The sequence below is a fragment of the Thermobia domestica genome, unplaced genomic scaffold, assembly GCF_964235325.1.
Source record: "Thermobia domestica unplaced genomic scaffold, izTheDome1.hap1.1 HAP1_SCAFFOLD_891, whole genome shotgun sequence".
Lineage (NCBI taxonomy): Eukaryota > Metazoa > Arthropoda > Insecta > Zygentoma > Lepismatidae > Thermobia > Thermobia domestica.
Genome location: NW_027656601.1, coordinates 16972 through 34876, shown reverse-complemented (window position 1 = coordinate 34876; position 17905 = coordinate 16972). Strand labels below are relative to the sequence as shown.

At 33.5% G+C, this 17905-nt stretch overlaps 1 protein-coding gene across 2 annotated transcripts in view; it reads left to right on the top strand.

Annotated features, from left to right (window-relative positions):
* The window catches only part of LOC145677456 (uncharacterized), a gene marked incomplete at both ends in the record, with an annotated part of 66522 nt that overhangs the window by 36428 nt on the left and 12189 nt on the right, over positions 1 to 17905 (top strand). Inside the window, 1 exon segment of one of the 2 annotated variants that reach the window (XM_081747929.1) lies at positions 4782 to 4964. Coding sequence (XP_081604055.1) covers positions 4782 to 4964 — 183 coding nt within the window. 2 annotated transcript variants of the gene reach the window in all.

Genomic DNA, 17905 nt, shown 5'->3' with positions numbered 1-17905 from the left:
TCAAGAGTATTTTGCTTTCTAACTTTGGAAATGATTTTATATTAGACAATAGGATACCACAAATCAGAAATAGGAGATACGATCCTGAAGTAAACACAATTATGATGGATTTTCTTATTACTACAGACAACGATCTAAAATTATTGAATCCCTATCAATCGCATTCAGGAATTATTGCTTGAGTTATTTTTGTTACCACATAAATTACAAAATGTCCTAATTTCATTACAGTGTATGAATTTCAAACATTTATTGTTAATAGTACAAAATTTTGAAAATCAAGTAGCTATGTAACACAATGCAAACAACAATGTTAGGAATGATATCAGCAGTAAAGAATATAGGCAAGTGCCTGTACGTAACATAACTATCAGACAGGTTAGTAGTGAAAAAGGGAATTTTAGATTTACCGAAAACGTAACTGAAACTACGAGGGTCACTACGAACGTTTTGAGATGTGAAATAACTTACATACTGAAAATCAATTTAAAACTTACATTTTCTCAAAGTATTCGCCATTATACTGTACACACTTTTGCATCCTCGAAAACCACTTTGAAGCAGTGATGCCAGTATTTTTATTTAAGTGTTGAAAGTTCATTCTTGTAAGCCACTACAGTTCTTCAGGGTTTCAAAATCTCTTCCCACGCATGCGATCTTTGATCCTGGGGAACAGAAAAAAATCACACGGGGCCAGGTCAGAGCTATACGGCGTATGAGTCATAAGTTTGACCTCCGTAGATTCTAAAATCTGAATTGTGATGTTGACCGTCTGTGCGGACGCCTTGTCATGATGAAGCAGAATCCCACGCAATCCAGTTCTTGGACGCCGTTCCCGAAGCTTCTGAAACACTTTTGTTAGGAAAACAGTGGTGTACTACTGAGCAGTAACAGTCCTTTGTTTTTCAAGTGAAACACTTGCAGCATGGACAGATTTGGAGAAGAAAGTTGCGACAATCTTCTTTCCCACACCCTGCGGTCGCTTCACTTTCGTGGGTGGATTTTCGTCTGGAAAGTTTCAAACTGTAGACTGGCGTTTATTTTCAGGGTCAAATTGATAGATCCAAGTCTCATCACCAGTAACAATGTCAGAGACGCTTCGAGAATTGTGTCCGTCAAACCTTGCAAGCATTTCTTCACACCATTCCACACGCAGGCGCTTCTGCTGTTCAGCTAAGTGTGAGGCACCCAACGGGATGAAACCTTTCTGAGCCGAAAATGATCATGAAGATCTTTTGTTACTGCATGCGATCCAATGTTCACTGTAGATTCAATGTCCTTGAAAGTTGTTCGAGGATTTCCTCTAATCATTTGTTCCACAGCGCAATGTTTTCATTTGACACAGCTGTTGCCAGACGTCCAGCTCTCTCTTCATCTTTAAGGGATGTCCGACCTCTTCTGAATTCACAAAACCACCGACATTGTAGCACGGGAAGAAGCAAGGTCCCCAAATGCACCCTGCAAACGGTCAAGTCTTTGTGTCTCGTTCAAACAACTTTTGAAATCGTAAAGGATCATTTCCCGAAAAAGTTCCCTTTCGAGCTCCATTCTAGACAGCCGAATACTTCTCATATCAACAAAGAAGTGAAGGCAATACGGCCACGCTGATAAGCGAGGCGAATTGAAACTTGCTTTGCTTCTTCGCTCTTTTGATACCACTACTGAACGCAATTGTTGGAATTCAAATACTGTGCCACAACAACGCGTATCTCAAAACTTTCGTACTGACCCTCGTAAATCCAAGAGAAATACTGTTTTTAGAAAAAAAAACAGATTCATCAACCTTATCAAATTAACACTAGTAGATCCCGTAGCAAATGGAATCAGATAGGTGGCAGATTTTAATTGATGCGTTACATTTATTTTAATTGATGCATCGTAAAGTAATACTTTAACCTAACCCCTACTGGCGGAGAAGCAATTGAAATCACTTCAGGAAATGAAATTGTGATAGCATAAAATTGTGAAATTAGATATGCAATTTTGTATGTAGATATGTTTTAGAAAATATGCAATTTTTGTGCATCAGCAAGTGTGTTCAAATGTGAAAGCCTAACATTATAAATTAAAAAAATGTCATGTGTATATTGGTTGATGTGTGTTCATGACATTAAGGAAACACATTGATCTACAGATTAAACAGGTCAGTTAAAAACCTAGTAATTATTTTCGTGTAACAATATAAACAGCAAATAAATAAGTATAGTGAAATACCTACTTTCATGTCGGATGAAATGTTTTTAGTTCTAAATCTGTATGTTGTGTTTCCGTCCTAATCACGCATCCTAAGGCACTACGTACACATGTAGCATCAAAAGTTTGTGTTCACGTATGTACGTTGAAATTATTTTATTATATAGAATTTGTGCCATGTTTAGTATTGGCTGCAAAATCAAAACTAACCGCAATACGTGAAACATCGTGGGATAGAAAGCACGCTACCTCTATCTTACTATTATCATTGGTTTTAGAGGCTTCATTGAACATACCTTGAAAGATATCAGTCGCTTGATGTTCGTCTTATCATCCATTTCTTCAGATTTTCTCTTTTCTGTCCTGGTATATGTACACTCACACAGAAACCATAAGATTAAACATAACTTTCCTGATAGTGAAGTTAATTTTTCATAATAGTATATAGTTGATATCTTTTGCATTCTCTTCCTAGTCCAGTATAATAATTTCAATTCAGTTTGAAAAATAAGAAATGGAAAATGTATTTTCTTGAACATATTTTAGCGCTTTGCTTCTCTTCATAAATCTATATCACATAAACAAGCTTATAATAGGTTGAAAGCAATCTTCTGGGAGAATGTACAAACACTAGTTTAACTATTATGAAAAGCTCTTTCCATATATTTTGTCAAACAGTTGCTCAAGAGATTTTGCTCACATTTCATAGACAAATGCTTTATGAAAATGTCCAATATAATTATGTTCATATTTATTAAATTACAGTTTCATTAACGATAATGGAATCTAGCGTAACTCCTATTTTCATAATATAATCCTCAAGTCATTTAGTTTTGGGATTATGCTATTTGTGGAATATTTCTTAGAAACGATTCAGGTTATTCATTTAATTATTCATAATTACAAATGTTCCTAATGGCTCCCCAAACTGGTATAAACTATTACTCTTTTAAGGTAATATAACGAGTAGTTTACTCTTGGAATTTAGACATGTTTGAACGTCTTTCTCGTAAACGAGTATTATTGTTCACAATTCATAAATAGTTTAGTAATAAATAAACAGCGTCAGGATTTAAGTTAAGACATGGAAGCAAGAAAGTTTTGTGACGATGTACAGGTCTCTTTCTGTTTACTTAGCTCGTTAAATCCCACATAATGTAGAGGACTGCTCACGCTAATTCCTTAGCAGTTGTCACAAAAGAAATATAATTAAATTACACCATGATTTTCATGGGAAAAGTGGATTAATCTAGGGGAATGACAATATTATTTCTAAAAAGTAAGTTTATTGCATACTAAAATGATAATATTCAACAACATTTAATTGCATGATTCAACAAGAGTAATTTGATATCTGATAGTTCATTTGATAGTTTGATACCTTAATTTTAGATCTTTCAACAGACAAGATACTCACATATTTAAGTTATTGGAGATGAAAGATGAAATACGAATAAGCGACAACAGTTCTTAACCCTGAAAGTTTTACGGTAGGTAGACAAATCACTTTATAGTACGGCATGACACCGCTAAACTTAAAATTACTGATGCAACAAGTGCTCGTACATACCTTATAGGAGTAGTCTTGTAACTCGTAGAACTTTGACGATGATTGTCAGCTCACAACCTGCGTCTCGAATCTCGAGTCTCGTATCTCGGAAGCTCCGAATGAATAATTTGAGATCTTAAGGTCCCTTTTCATTATTTTGCGGGGGACACACCCAAACCTCGTATCAGTCAGTTTATCCGTTTGCATCAGATCCACAAATATGGAAACTTATTGCTCTTTTGCATTCTGATTGGCTCTTGACCAATCTCTTCACCCAGGATACATGGCACGACACACACGTACACATGTGTATTGTCATAGCCAGAAGAATTCAATAGCATGATTTCTAAACTTTTCCATAGATTCTTAACTATTTAACCAATTTCCGCACATTAATGCAGAGTCACGTTGTCAAAATCATGATTATATATCCTGTATGATGACTATGAGTAACCTTTGACTAGTAAACTTTCTACAAAATTGCGCAGCAATAGCAACGTCAGTCACCTTCAGAAAGTTTTACGTATTATCTTTCTCTTTTACTAGCTTGTGGCAAATCAAAAGAGAAAAATTTCTTTTAAAATGCATATTAATTCAAAATGATCTTTTCAATTCCTTCAATAAAAAGCAATGTATCCATATTTTTTGATTCAGCGTCTCAGTATATTGTGATTAATTTTACCCATGTTTAATATTTTTATAACACTAAAAGCAAATTTTAGAGTAAGGTATTTCTTTATATCGTTATGTTAGTTCTTTTCGTTTCAAATCGAAAAAAAGCAAAGTTAATTACGTTTTGCTAAAGTAAGAAATACTATTCAAGATTCCGTTTGCTTGCTGAGTTGGTGATTTTTGACTTTAAAGACATTTATATTCGCAAAAGTCGAGAAGGAGGTTGAATATCCAATACTGATATTAATTTTATGACTATGTATTGTTTTCATACAGTTGTTTTTGCTTGTTTTTATATAGGCCTAGTGCATTTAGAAAATCTATTTTAAATTTGCAAGTTTCCAATATATATATATACATGTTTCAGATTTGGTTGGTGTTGTCTTTGGAGTGTATCTTTTGTGGCTGGTATCCTCACATCGTTGTCTCTATGGCAAATTTATTATTACAACCCGATCACCTATGAGGTGGATGATATAACCAATATAGAAAACCAAAGTGTCTTAACTATTTCATACTGTTTCTGGGGACGTCAGTATATGTCCACTTTGTAAGTAAGGCCGTTTGTATAAATTTCTACTTTATCGTGAGTTACATCATGTTCACATACGTTGGCGAGGTAAATTTAATACTTGAGGATCTAAATTGAAAAGCATCCAAAGTACATTTTTTCGTTATTTCCAGTTTATTTTATTAGTCAGTTTATTATAAATTGGAACAACTATTCACCTGTGTAATAAGTTCAACTCAATATTATTTTTTTATTATAAAATAATTTCAACGGAGTAGAATAACATATCAAGTGTTATAACTTGGAATCGTATGTTATTTACTTTAGATGATCACCACAGTTTTGCATTCAAGTGAGTTATTTTGGAGCTAGAGACAACTTTAATAATTGATATAAAGCCCACGACTGTATAATGTTTTATTTTAACTTAGTCGTGAATAAAGAGAAAGCAAATTTAATCGTTTCTAATGACAATATTATTGAATTCTGTTTCCCGCCGTTTGAAGTCTGCGCGAAGATTCGTTTTGAGATGTTTTATTTCGGTATATGTTTCTACGGAATTCCACAACAATCGCAACGACACCTACAGTACAAGACTCACTCAACAGTATTATAGCATAGCACAATGATAAATGTATAAGTTGTTTGGAGTGAAAAGACACTGAGAAATAAGTAGTTTTATGTGTATCATCAGTATGTTACAAAGCAACACATTATTCACATTTTGAACATGTAACAATACGAACATTATTCACATTTTGAACATGCATATGTATTTGAATATGTACTTAACAACACAAAATAATTGAAATTAATTTTCTGAATTGAAAAGTACCACAAAAACACATATTACGAATATAAGTAGATATTTTTTCAAATAATTATATCTTTCCAACGCAGTTAAAACTCTAATGGGAGGTATTGCAAGGAATGTAGTTCATAGCACAAAGCACAAGACAACTTTAAACAATAATATTCAATAATATGATATTGTTTGTTCCTTCTGTGAAAACAATCGGAGGAATTCGGATAGTTTTCAATTCAATCTTTAATTCAAGAAATGTCTCTATTTTGCACACATTGTGTATAAATTATAAAAAATAATAATTTCAATTGAAGTTTAGGTTTCGATTTGTAATTTAGAATACCATCAATATGAACAGGGCCGTCGTGTGGGCCGAGCGACAAAACAAAATTCAATGAATTCAGATTGTCTTGGTAAATGTTTTTTTAAAATTAATGTTATTTGAAGCATTTTAATAATGATCAGGCTACGGCTAAGTAAAATTTATTTATCTATTTCATAAGGACAACACAACAGGCTTAATGCCCAGTTATAGTGTCGTGTACATAGTTATCTTATTTACATTATTAAACATACAGAAATAAACGACGTTTATTTAGCAGAAAGTATTTCCTGACAATTGTTTTAATTTTTTTCGGACATACTAAATACGTCTACTACATGAAATCTAATCATTTCGTTATATGAAGCACACATTTTCCACACAGGAGACTTATGTAATATGTTAGTTCTTGCTTTTCTACAATAGAATGGCCCAGTGTTTACTGTTCTAGCCTTGTCGGTTGGGATACGTAATAATACTTCTGAAACTAATTCTCTAAGTCAATTTTATCGTTTAATAATTTATGTAAGAACAACAGATCAAACATCTATATTCTTTTTTCTAATTTTTGAAAACTAAAATTTGTTTCTAAGTCTTCATAGGGGACATACTTTGGATAGAAACCGGTTTTCGTGTATGCAATCATTTAAAAAAGATTAAACTGTATATTTTCTATTCGATCAGAGTATTTAGTGACACTTGATGTCCAAACAGTTCAACACAAATTTAATTTTGACCTCACATGCGAAAAGTATAATCTTATAAAAGTTGATTCTATGTAGAAATTCTGTACTATTCTATATATTAAATATAGATTTCTAAATGCTCTACACGTTATTGCGTCAACGTTTTGAGCAAACGGTAATTTGCTATGAAATAGTATAACTCCAAGATCCTTGGTAGTATTTGGAAGGAAATGCCACTTACTGTATAGGTGAAGTTCATTGGATTTTCTTTCCTTGTGGAAGATACAGATTCACATTTGGACAAACTCAGGACTAATTTATTCCTATCACACCATACTTGAACCCTAGATCCTGTTGCAGTTTCAAACAGCCATCAATTGAGCTTAACTTTGGTGTATAATTTGAGATCATTGGCAAAAAAGAACTTCAGAAGTTTTAATACACAGAAAAGTAACAAGAAGAAACAACAGAGGACCTAGGTTAGACCCTTGAAATAATCCCGATAGAGTTTTGAACTTGAAAATTACCGGTAATGCAAAATATCGTCTACGATTATTCAACTGGAAGCCTCTTTAGCCCTCTGAAGAGTGTTTTTAAGTCTTGAAATATTTGTATCGTTATTTATATAATCTATGCTATTACAATGTTGATGTATAAAGTTCAAAATAATTTCAATAATTCAATACCATTTTTCATTAAGTTTTATGTTTTAACTCAAAAATCCATTCATTCAAAAAATGACATGATATGAAGTTCTTTTGTCTTACATTATGACCTTGCATTCCATATTTAAATCTAAGAATACATAATAAACTCTTGTTGTTTTTCATAACACACTGAGAGGGGGCGCATTGCAGTTCTCGCCCCCGGGCGATTACAACTCACGCGATGGCCCTGAATACGAATATACAATTAAAACTGGTTTTCTGTTGAAATAAATTTACATCTCTTGATATTAAATCATTCAGTGTGTAAACAGACCTTCAAATCAGATCGCGGGAAATGAAACTATATTACATTATGATCTGTAGAACAATTTTAAATTTTTAAATGTAAGAAGTGGTAACTGTACCTTACGGTTTATATTGAAGGTATACATGTACTAAAACTAGGGTAACGCTGTGTCCCTAACGTTTGCTATCGAGTAACTCAATTATCCGTTCTCAAAGGATCTATCATCAAGCATGATATGTATACTTTTACTGGATAATATGCAACTGCTGAACACAATAAAAGAAAGTTCAACAAATATAATTTTGAAATCGGATAATGTAATTAGCTTCATATAGGTTGTCTCATTTAAGGTAACCTCTCTTTGTAACTTCTGAATTAAATGACTCTAAAGGTGAAACATTGTAACAAGCACGTACTACGTAAATTATATCAAGTGCAACTACAAACACCCAGCAGTATGCAATAGTATTATAGTTAAAAGCAAATAAAAACAATCAATATTTTAAACATTTCCGCAAATAGCCATAATCTCTAGACCTTGACAGTTCTTTCATTTTACAAATTTCCTAAATACAAAATAATAATTCTAATTTAATTGTTAAAATATTGTTTTCAGATCCATCTTAACACTTTACACACTCTATTTAAAATTTCTTTCCTTTCTTATAAATACGACATAATGGAATCAATTGTTTGTCAGATTTCTTCCATTAGTTTTTCTTCACAGATAATTTGGACGAACAACGAAAGCTGGAACAATAGTTACACTAGCGCATTTGAACTTTCAGATGCCACTTGGATATGTAGACTGTATCAGTATACTTTTATAAAAATGGCCGTTTGCTCACGTCAGCTAATATTGCCGATTTAGTTGTGTTATCATAGGAACTCATGTTCGTCTACGCCTCTAATAGCACAAGCGATGCACGGTACATTGCACGGTGGTTGTTGAAATTGGTCGTATTTATCTACTATAGTACTGACGTATTAACGTAGTTTTGTTACACGCTTCTGATGATATATAAACGTTTTATTCGTTGTTCAGCTCTACTATCAACGGCGATTAACTGACTGAAGTCTGATCTTCTGGCGGATGTCTGTCGTCATTCAACCACTGTTGGTACACCATGGATACTATAGTCATTGAACTTTCCATAAGTTTATCTGTTTAATATATATTAGCACAGGCCTTTATGCTTAAACAATTTGCCCTTGATCAAGTTCAAGGCTTCAAAATTTGCCCTTGCACATCACCTGCTTGACAAATACCAAAATTACTTCATTTCCCTGTATTCGTTAGCAACGCAAGTGTTTTATGATACTTGTTGATGACGTGGAAAACACATGCAATATTTTCCAGAGAAATTTCATTGCATACTTGGTATTCCCAGTTAAATAATCTTCCTTACATATAAAAGTCAATCTATACTAAAACATTTATGCAAATATCAGTACATGTGTGTACCTGGACATTTAAGGAGGGGCAGTTCATCACATTTCTCCATTGTAGATCCTTCAATAAAATCAACATATTAATTTTATATTTCTTGATAAAAGAAAAATTAGTAATAGTTTCTTTCCAATTTTCTACTTTCTTACGCATGCGTCATTTAGATTTACAGGTCTTATAAATCAGGTTTATAAACAGTAAAATGTTTAATAATGTAAGTGTATTGGTAGAGAAGTAAATTTTCGGTAATAATGGGTTAAATTTAGAAATATAGATGATATTACCATAAAATTATAGTTAAGTTATATATGATCTGTTAGTATTTCTACCTAATTTAATATACAGGATGCGACAGCTATTTGAGAACACATAGTTTAAGTGACGCAGTATCCTGTATGCAATTGTAACACATCGTGTCATGTTGTAGGTAAACATGACAAACTTTAAGCTAACCCAGAATGTCAAGAGGCATGCAGTCATCGTGTCCTTGGCTGCAGGACACGCCGATTCCAACATCACTGCCATCTTGAAAGTCGCCATTCGTCCTCAAAGTTCGGAGAGAACTGGAGGCCGTCGGTGGTGCTGTAGAAACCATTTCCGAAAGGAAACGACATTGTCAGCGCTCCGATATTACCTGGACGTCTGAATTTATCGATTCCGTCCAGGCTGTTTTCGAAGTGGACCCAGGGAAATCCGTGAGAGCATTCGGAAGGGAGAAGCAGGTTCACTAAACCACCATTCGACGTGTGGTCCTGAACTGCTGCGTTAAAAGTCGTACGTGATTCGGAGAGGGCAGTTCATGTCTACAAGAACCAGGGAGAATAGAGTGACCCGCGCTTGAACATCCGTAGTAGCCAGAAATGCACTATTTATTGTCGAAAGAGAAAATGTTCGTCCAGGACCAGAAAGCGAACTACAGAAATGATCGGTAGTAGGTGGGGGTCACTTGACCTACACTATCCTAAAACTCGCCTTTTTTTCAAGGCCTTCTGATAGCAAGGACTCAATTTTCCAGTGTCGCACAATATGCGATGCCACACGTATCGCCCAGCTATGGAAAACTGAACACCCGGAAAACTCGTACTTGATGATACCTTTTTAGGACTGTACTTGTTTCCATTTACGACAAAATTTTAGGGGTGAAATGGTTCTCTTTTACTACCACATTTTCCAACTCCTATTTTAACTTGGCAAAAATTACGCAGAGACTAGAAACTCATATTTTAGCAGCACTCCTACATAACCTTGCAAAGACTACTAGGATAATGGAGATGTATTCGTTCTCTCTTATGACTACGTTTTTCAACCCTTTTTTCTAAATAGCAGAAATTACTTAATACAATGAACATATATTCCAATCAGAAATTACACAGAGACTACGAACACTTATTTTTATAAAGGAGTATGGCCTATTTTAACCATTATTTAACATAGCACAAATTACAACCCCTTCTAAATACAGAAGAGAATATGGACCAATAGCAGGAGTGTAGTGTTCCCTTATATAAACCCCTACGAAACATAGCAGAAATTACACAAGTATTCATCTAGTACTACAAGTCCCAAAAGTACTAAAAACCGACTTCAAAAGTCAAGAATTTAAACCCGAATAACTTGTAAACGGAGCTACATATTGAGGTGATATTTTCTCATTTGTTAATATGTCATCAAGTACTACATGTTCCAAAATATTGGCCATCGAGGTCAAAGGTCAAATATTTAAACCCGAATAACTGGAAAACGAAGCAACGTATTGAGGTGGTGTTTCCACATGTATTAATAGGTCATCAACTACTAAATGTTCCAAAATTACTGATCTTCGAAGTCAAAGGTCAAATATTTAAGGCTTAATAATTACTAAACGGGGCACCATATTGAGGTAGTGTTTCTAAATTTAGTAATAGGTCATCAACTACTACGTGTCCCGGAAATATTAACCATCGAGATCAGAGGTGAAATATGTAAGGCTTAATAACTATTAAACGGAGCAACGTACTGAAGTGCAGTTTCCACACTTATTAATATGTCATCAAGTACTACACGTCCCACAAGTAGTGACCATTGAGGTCAAAGGTCAAATATTTAAACCCGAATGAACTCGTAAACGGAGCCACATAGTGAGGTGTTGGATTCACATTTATTAATAGGGCATCATGTACTAAATGTCTCAAAAGTAGTGACCATCGAGATCATAGGTGACATATTTAAACCCAAATAACAAGTAAATCTTGACACATATTGAGGTGTTTCATATTTGTTAATAAATCACCAAGTACTATATGTAAACAAATAGTAAACATCGTGGTCATAGGTCAAATATGTAAATCCGAATAACTCGTAAACGAAGCCACAAATTGAGGTGCTATTTCCCCATTTATTAATAGGTCATCAACTACTACGTCGAGATCAAAGATAAAATATTTACTCTTTAATAACTACTGTAGGGAGCAACATATTGTGTTGGTATTTCCTAATTTATTAATAGGTTATCTACTAATACATGTAGCAAAAGTGCTGAGAATCTAGGTCGAAGGTCAAATGTTTAAGCCTTAATAACTATTAAACGGAGCAACGTATTTAGGCGCTGTTTCCAAATTTATTAGTAGATTATCAAATACTACATGTCCAAAAAGTACTTACCATCGAAATAAAAGAAAAAAAATATTTAAACGTAAATAAATTGTAAAGGGATCCACATATTAGGAAGTTGCTTCCAAGTTTAGTAATAGGCCATAAGATACTACATCTCCCAAAAGTACACACTATCGAGGGCAAAGTCAAAATATTTGAGCCCAAATAACTCGTTAACGGAGCATCGTAATGAAGTAGTGTTTCCACATTAGGGTGGAGAGTTTTGTTCTTTTGTTTAAATTTGATGACGGCTAGTGCGGAAAAGGTTATATTAGTGGCACCGACCTTACTTAATATGTTTTTATTTTTTGGACAACCCTTAACCTGCGCCAACGAACATAAAATATTTAAGTGTTTGGTTAGGCAACCCGCACAGCACCAATGACAGAGAAGCTACTTGTGGTCGGTTTTAGAGTTACCGTATGGCTATAATGCAATTGTTTTCCTAAAAGAAACTTGTAGCAATGTCAGTAAATAACTTTAAAACATTTGTTATTCAAAGTATAGAAATATTAGCTATGTTATTGGAAGCAATATTCAGATTTTTTTTGGAATGCCACGGTAACGTTGATTATAGGCATTCCAAACGTAGACGAAGGAATACATTTGAGTGACTTATTTAGTTTTGTGCCAACTAGTAAGAAAGCAAAGGTTTGTTTCAACTAATTCAGAACTTCTGTATCTTTCTGTGCAATTCAAATAAAAGAAAGGATAAATTTGAGTGTCCTATTTTCTTTTTACCAAGCAGAAAAAAGATAAGCTACGCCATTTTGACTATCTCAGTGTTTTATATTATTTTGTACTACTCAAAATAAGCGAAGGAATAAATTTGAGTTGTCTATTCATTTCTGTACGGAGTAGGAAAAAGTGAAGAATGAATAAATTTCGGTATTATATTAACTTTTCTACCAAGCATAAAAGTGAGAAAGTTTCATTTTAACTAGGTCAGAATTTTATACATTTTTGGGCTATTAAAATAAACGAAGGAATAAATATGGGTGTGCTATCTTATTTTGTACCAACAAGAAAAAATAACAAATGAATGCCATTTTAATTAACCCAGAATTTCTGTACCATTTGAGCTATTTAAATAAATTTGGATGGAGTATTTGGTTTTTACCAACTATCAAATTGCAAAGAAGACCATTTTAACAAACTCAGAATTTCATATCATTTTGTACAACTCAAAATAAACGACTGAATAAATTTGTATGAACCAGAAAAAACAAAGGTTTATTTTAACTAACTAAGAATTTTGTACCTTTTGTGATATTAAATAAACGGAGGGTTAAATTAGAGTAGTCTGTTTATTTTTACTACCGTAAAAGGCTAAGAAGGACCAGTTTAATTAGCTCAGAATTTATGTACCATTTTGTACTACTCAAATGAACGGAGGATTAAATTTGAGTGGCCTATTCTTGTGTCAACTAGAAAAAGGACCATTTTAACTAACCCAGCATTTTATACCTTTCTGGGGGGATTCACATAATCGAAGGAATACATTTGAGTGGCCTACTTAGTTGTGGTGCTAGATTTTGTACTATTTTGTATATTCTTTTGTCAACCAATGGGGGGCGCGGTGGCTCAGTGGTAGAGCGTTCACCTCTGGTTCTTGGGGTCCCGGCTTCGATCCCAGCCCCCGCCAAGTGAACTTTGTGGTGGACAAACACCGTGCTCGTGGGTTTTCTCGGGGTTCTCCCGTTTCCTCCCACTTTCTTCATTCCACCATTTCAGTCATCTCTCATCATCACCGTCTCCTTTAGCCTAACCGGCATAACCGTGGGACGTAAAACTTAAAGATTTCATTTCATTTTTTCTTTTGTCAACCAGAGAAAGCTCCATTGTAAAGTTTTGCAGTCCAATTTTTGTGACGCAAATTTGTAATTCAACATTTTATACTTTTGTACAAGGAGACCCATACCATTGGGATTATGTACTTTTTGTATAACATTCAAAATAAACGAAGAAAGGCCGTTAAGTTATGGTACTACACTTTAAGTTCAAATCTTTTGTAATAACAGAAAAAAATATTCTGTTTAAATAAGCAACACATTGTTTTGATACTACCTGTGTGGTAAAACTTTAGGGACATTGGCCAAGATCGTTATAAGGAAAATGCTAAACAACAAGCATTGCTATATAAATATTACTTGCCTCTCCCGTCAATTAGTAAATTTCATATTTATATTCTTAATGGAGGTGCGTTTAGCGAGTAAAGTCTTACGTTTAGTTATTGATTGACAAAATACAAACGAGGACGCTAAAGTCCAAATTTTCCGGCCACTAACTAAATATTTGTACATAACATTTAACCCACATGAGCTGCCATTGAAACTCTACTTCGGTTACAGAAGAAAAGAAATTAAATTAGAAGAGAGTAATTTCATACGTTCATCTTTTACTTAATTCTGTATAAGAGACTCCATGGCGATTAGCATTACTAAGGATTGAAGTTGCACTAAGGGAAACTAATGAAGGACGACAAATTATGAAGATAGTAGGCAAAAGAAGAAACAGCATTCTTGGCCATTTTTGATCACTGTGGTGATAGATGAAAAGCAGAAGGAAAACCAGAATAGAATAATTAGATTCAGTTACGAAGAAGAGATCATATCAAAATAAGAAATCAGCTCACCAAGGAAGAGAAAATTTTCAAAGATCTATGTTGCGCACCAACTATAAAAAGTGCTGAGTTATTAGCTGTCAACACTTTTATTTAACTCTCAAAACTATTACTTTTTCTGTTATTTTGTGCATATTAAAAATTCAATTGATCCAGACATTTAAGCTTCGGAATATTAATGCACTTTAAATAAAATTAAATGAAACATTACGAATGTGTTACCTAATATATGTATTTTTTCAAAGTGAAGGCCCTAGGGTACAGTCTATTGAGCGCAAATATATTTTTTGTATAACATAGGGCACCTTACTAGTGTGGAAGGCAAACCGATATTAAGATTATTTTTACCGCACTCTTTAGTGCAATTTCATTAGACAGAAGCTGGCTACATTGTGCACTTCTTTTACATGAAGGGGAGGGGCAATTAATATTTATTAAGCAATGCTTGTTGTTTGGCATTTTTGCTTACGCTGATCTTCGCTTATGACCCTAGAGGTTTACCACACAAGAAGTATCACAACAATATGTTGCTGATTTAAACGGAATACTTTTTCTTTTCGTACAAATGATTCGAATTTAAAAATGTAGTACCATAACTTAACAGCATTTCTTCTTTTATTTTGGTCCTTCTTCGCCTTTTTTGGGTTGGTACAAAACAAAATACTCCATCCAAATTTATTTCTTCGTTTATTTAAATAGTACAAAGGGTACCGAAATTGCGGTTAGTTTAAATGACATTTCGTTGCTATTTTTTTCTCGTTGGTGCAAAATTGAAAATGTCACTCAAATTTATCCCATCCTTTGTTAAATAGTATGAAAAGGTATAAAATTCTTATCCAGTTAAAAAGGAATTTCTTCTCTTTTCTCGTTTATATACGAGTAAATAAAAAAACTAGAATTTATTCCTTCGTTCATTTGTGTAGCAGAAAGAGGTATAATGGCCCTTCCCGTTTTCCAATTGGCACAAACTAAGATAAGACACCCATATTTATTCTATCGTTTATTTGAATAGTCCAAAAATGTATAAAATTCTGAGCTTGTTAAAATGAAACTTTTAGACATTTCTGCTTAGTACAAAAGTAAATTGAAAACCGAAAGTTAATAGTTGTTCACTTTTTTCTGCTCGATACAGAATTGAATAGATCACTCAAATTTATTAATTCGCTCATTTGGAATGATGAATTGATTGATTGATTCTTAGTTTAGCGTCCCTTTCAGCAGCGAAGATATATGAGGCGTGCACCTACTGATTAACGTGGAATCCAACCGCATGAGCTCCCGCCGGAAATCGTATTCGCTCAGTTTGAATAGTACAAAATGGTATAAAATTTTCAAATATTTGAAATCTATTTCGTAGATTTTTTCTCCTTGGTAAAAATGAAATTGGACACCCAAATTTATTATTTCGTTGATTCGAATAGTACAAAACAGTACAGAAATACTGAGCTAGTCAAAAAGGAACTTCGGCTTTTTAGGTTGTTACAAAACTAAATAGATCACTCAAATGTGTCCCTTCGTTTCTTTGAATAGAACACAAAGGTACTGTAATTCTGAGTTAGTTAAAATGATCCTTCTTTTCCTTTTTAAGGTTAGTACAAAACTAAATAGACCGCTCAAATTTATTAATTCGTTTATTTGAATACCCAAAACATTAAAAAATTCTAAGCTAGTTAAAATGGACCTTTTCCTTTTTCTCACTGATACAAAAGTAAATATGTCACTGAAATTTAATCCTTCACGTATTTTAGTAGTTACAAAAGTACAGAAATCCGTAGCTAGACAAAATGCTCCTTTTTGTGGTTGGTACATACTTATTCCATAGTTTATTTGGATAGTACAAAAATATAAAATTCTCAGTTAGTTATAATTGCATTTCTTTGCTTTTTTCAAGTTCGGCACAAAAGGAAGTTTTGGACATTCAAATGTTATCTACTTGTTAAAAAATTGAACTCACACAGATTTAACCCTACGTTTGTTTAATTAGACGAAAAGTTACAAAATACTAAACTAGTTAACGTGTTCTTTCTTCGCATTTTTCCCGTTGGGACAAAAGTAAATAAGCCACTTTAACTTATTACTTTGTTTGTGTAGACCAAAAACAGTATAAAAGCAGAGTTAGTAAAAAATGAATATTCCTCACTTTTTCTACTTGGTACACAATTGAATAGCCCAATCAAATGTATTCCTTCGTTTACTTTAATAGCCCAAATTATAAAACACTGAACTAGTTACATTGGTCCTTCTTTGCTTTTCCTCGTTGGTATAAAAAATAGTACACCCAAATATATTCTTTCGTTTATTTGTGTAGAAGAAAAGGTACAAAATTCAGATAAAGTTAAAATGGTCCTTTTTCGCTTTTTCTGGTTAGACAATTTTTTCGTTTGTTTATTTAAATGGTAAAAGATGGTGTAAAATACTCAGCTAGTTAAAATTTACCTTCTACACTTTCGTTTATTTTAATCGCACAAAAAGTTACAGAAATTTTAAGCTAGTTAAAATGACATCTCTGCGCTTCTTTCTCGTTAATACAAAAGTGAATAAGCCACTGGAATTTATTCCATCTTCACTTTTTTCTATTCATACAAAATTGAACAGGTCGCAAATTTGTCCGCCTCTACCTTTACCAGTTATTCGCGTTTGAATATTTGACTTTTAACCTCGATGGTACATGCTTTTGGGATGTGTTGTAGTGGATGACCTCTTACTAAATGTGGAAAGAGCACTTCAATATGTGGTTCCGTTTGCGAGTTATTCGGGTTTAAACATTTGACCTTTGACCTCGAGGGACACTACTTTTGTTACATTTAGCACTTGATGACCTATTAATAAATCTGAAAACAGCACTCAATATGTTTCCCCGTTTACGAGTTATTCGCGATTAAATATTTGGCCTTTGACCTCGATGGTCCCTACCTCTGGGACATGTAGTAGTTGATGACCTATTAATGAATTTGGAAACAGCACCTAAATATGTGATCCGTTTAGTAGTTAATAAGGCTTAAATATTTGACCTTTCACTTCGAAGATCAGTAATTTTGGAACATGTAATAGTTGATGAGTTTTAATAAATGTGGAAACACTACCTCAATATTTTGCACGTTTGCCAGTTATTCGGGTTTAAATATTTGAGCTTTCACCTCGATGGTGAGTATTTTTGGAACGTGTAGTACTTGATGAGCTGTTTCTAAGTGAAAAACATCGCCTCAGTATGTGGCTACGTTTACAAGTTATTAAGGTTTAAATTTTTGAATTTTAAAGTCGGATTTCAGTAATTTTTGGTCATGTAGTACTAGATGGGTGCTTGTGTAATTTCTACTATGAAGTTGATAAAAGGAACGCGTACACTACTGCTATTGGTCCATATTCTCTTCTGTATTAAGTAGGAGTTGTAATCTGTGCTTTATTAAATAGTGGTTAGAAATAAGCCATACTCTTTTATGCATAGGTGGTTGCAAAATTAGATGTTCGTAGTCTGTGTGTAATTTCTGATTGCATCATGTGTTCACTGT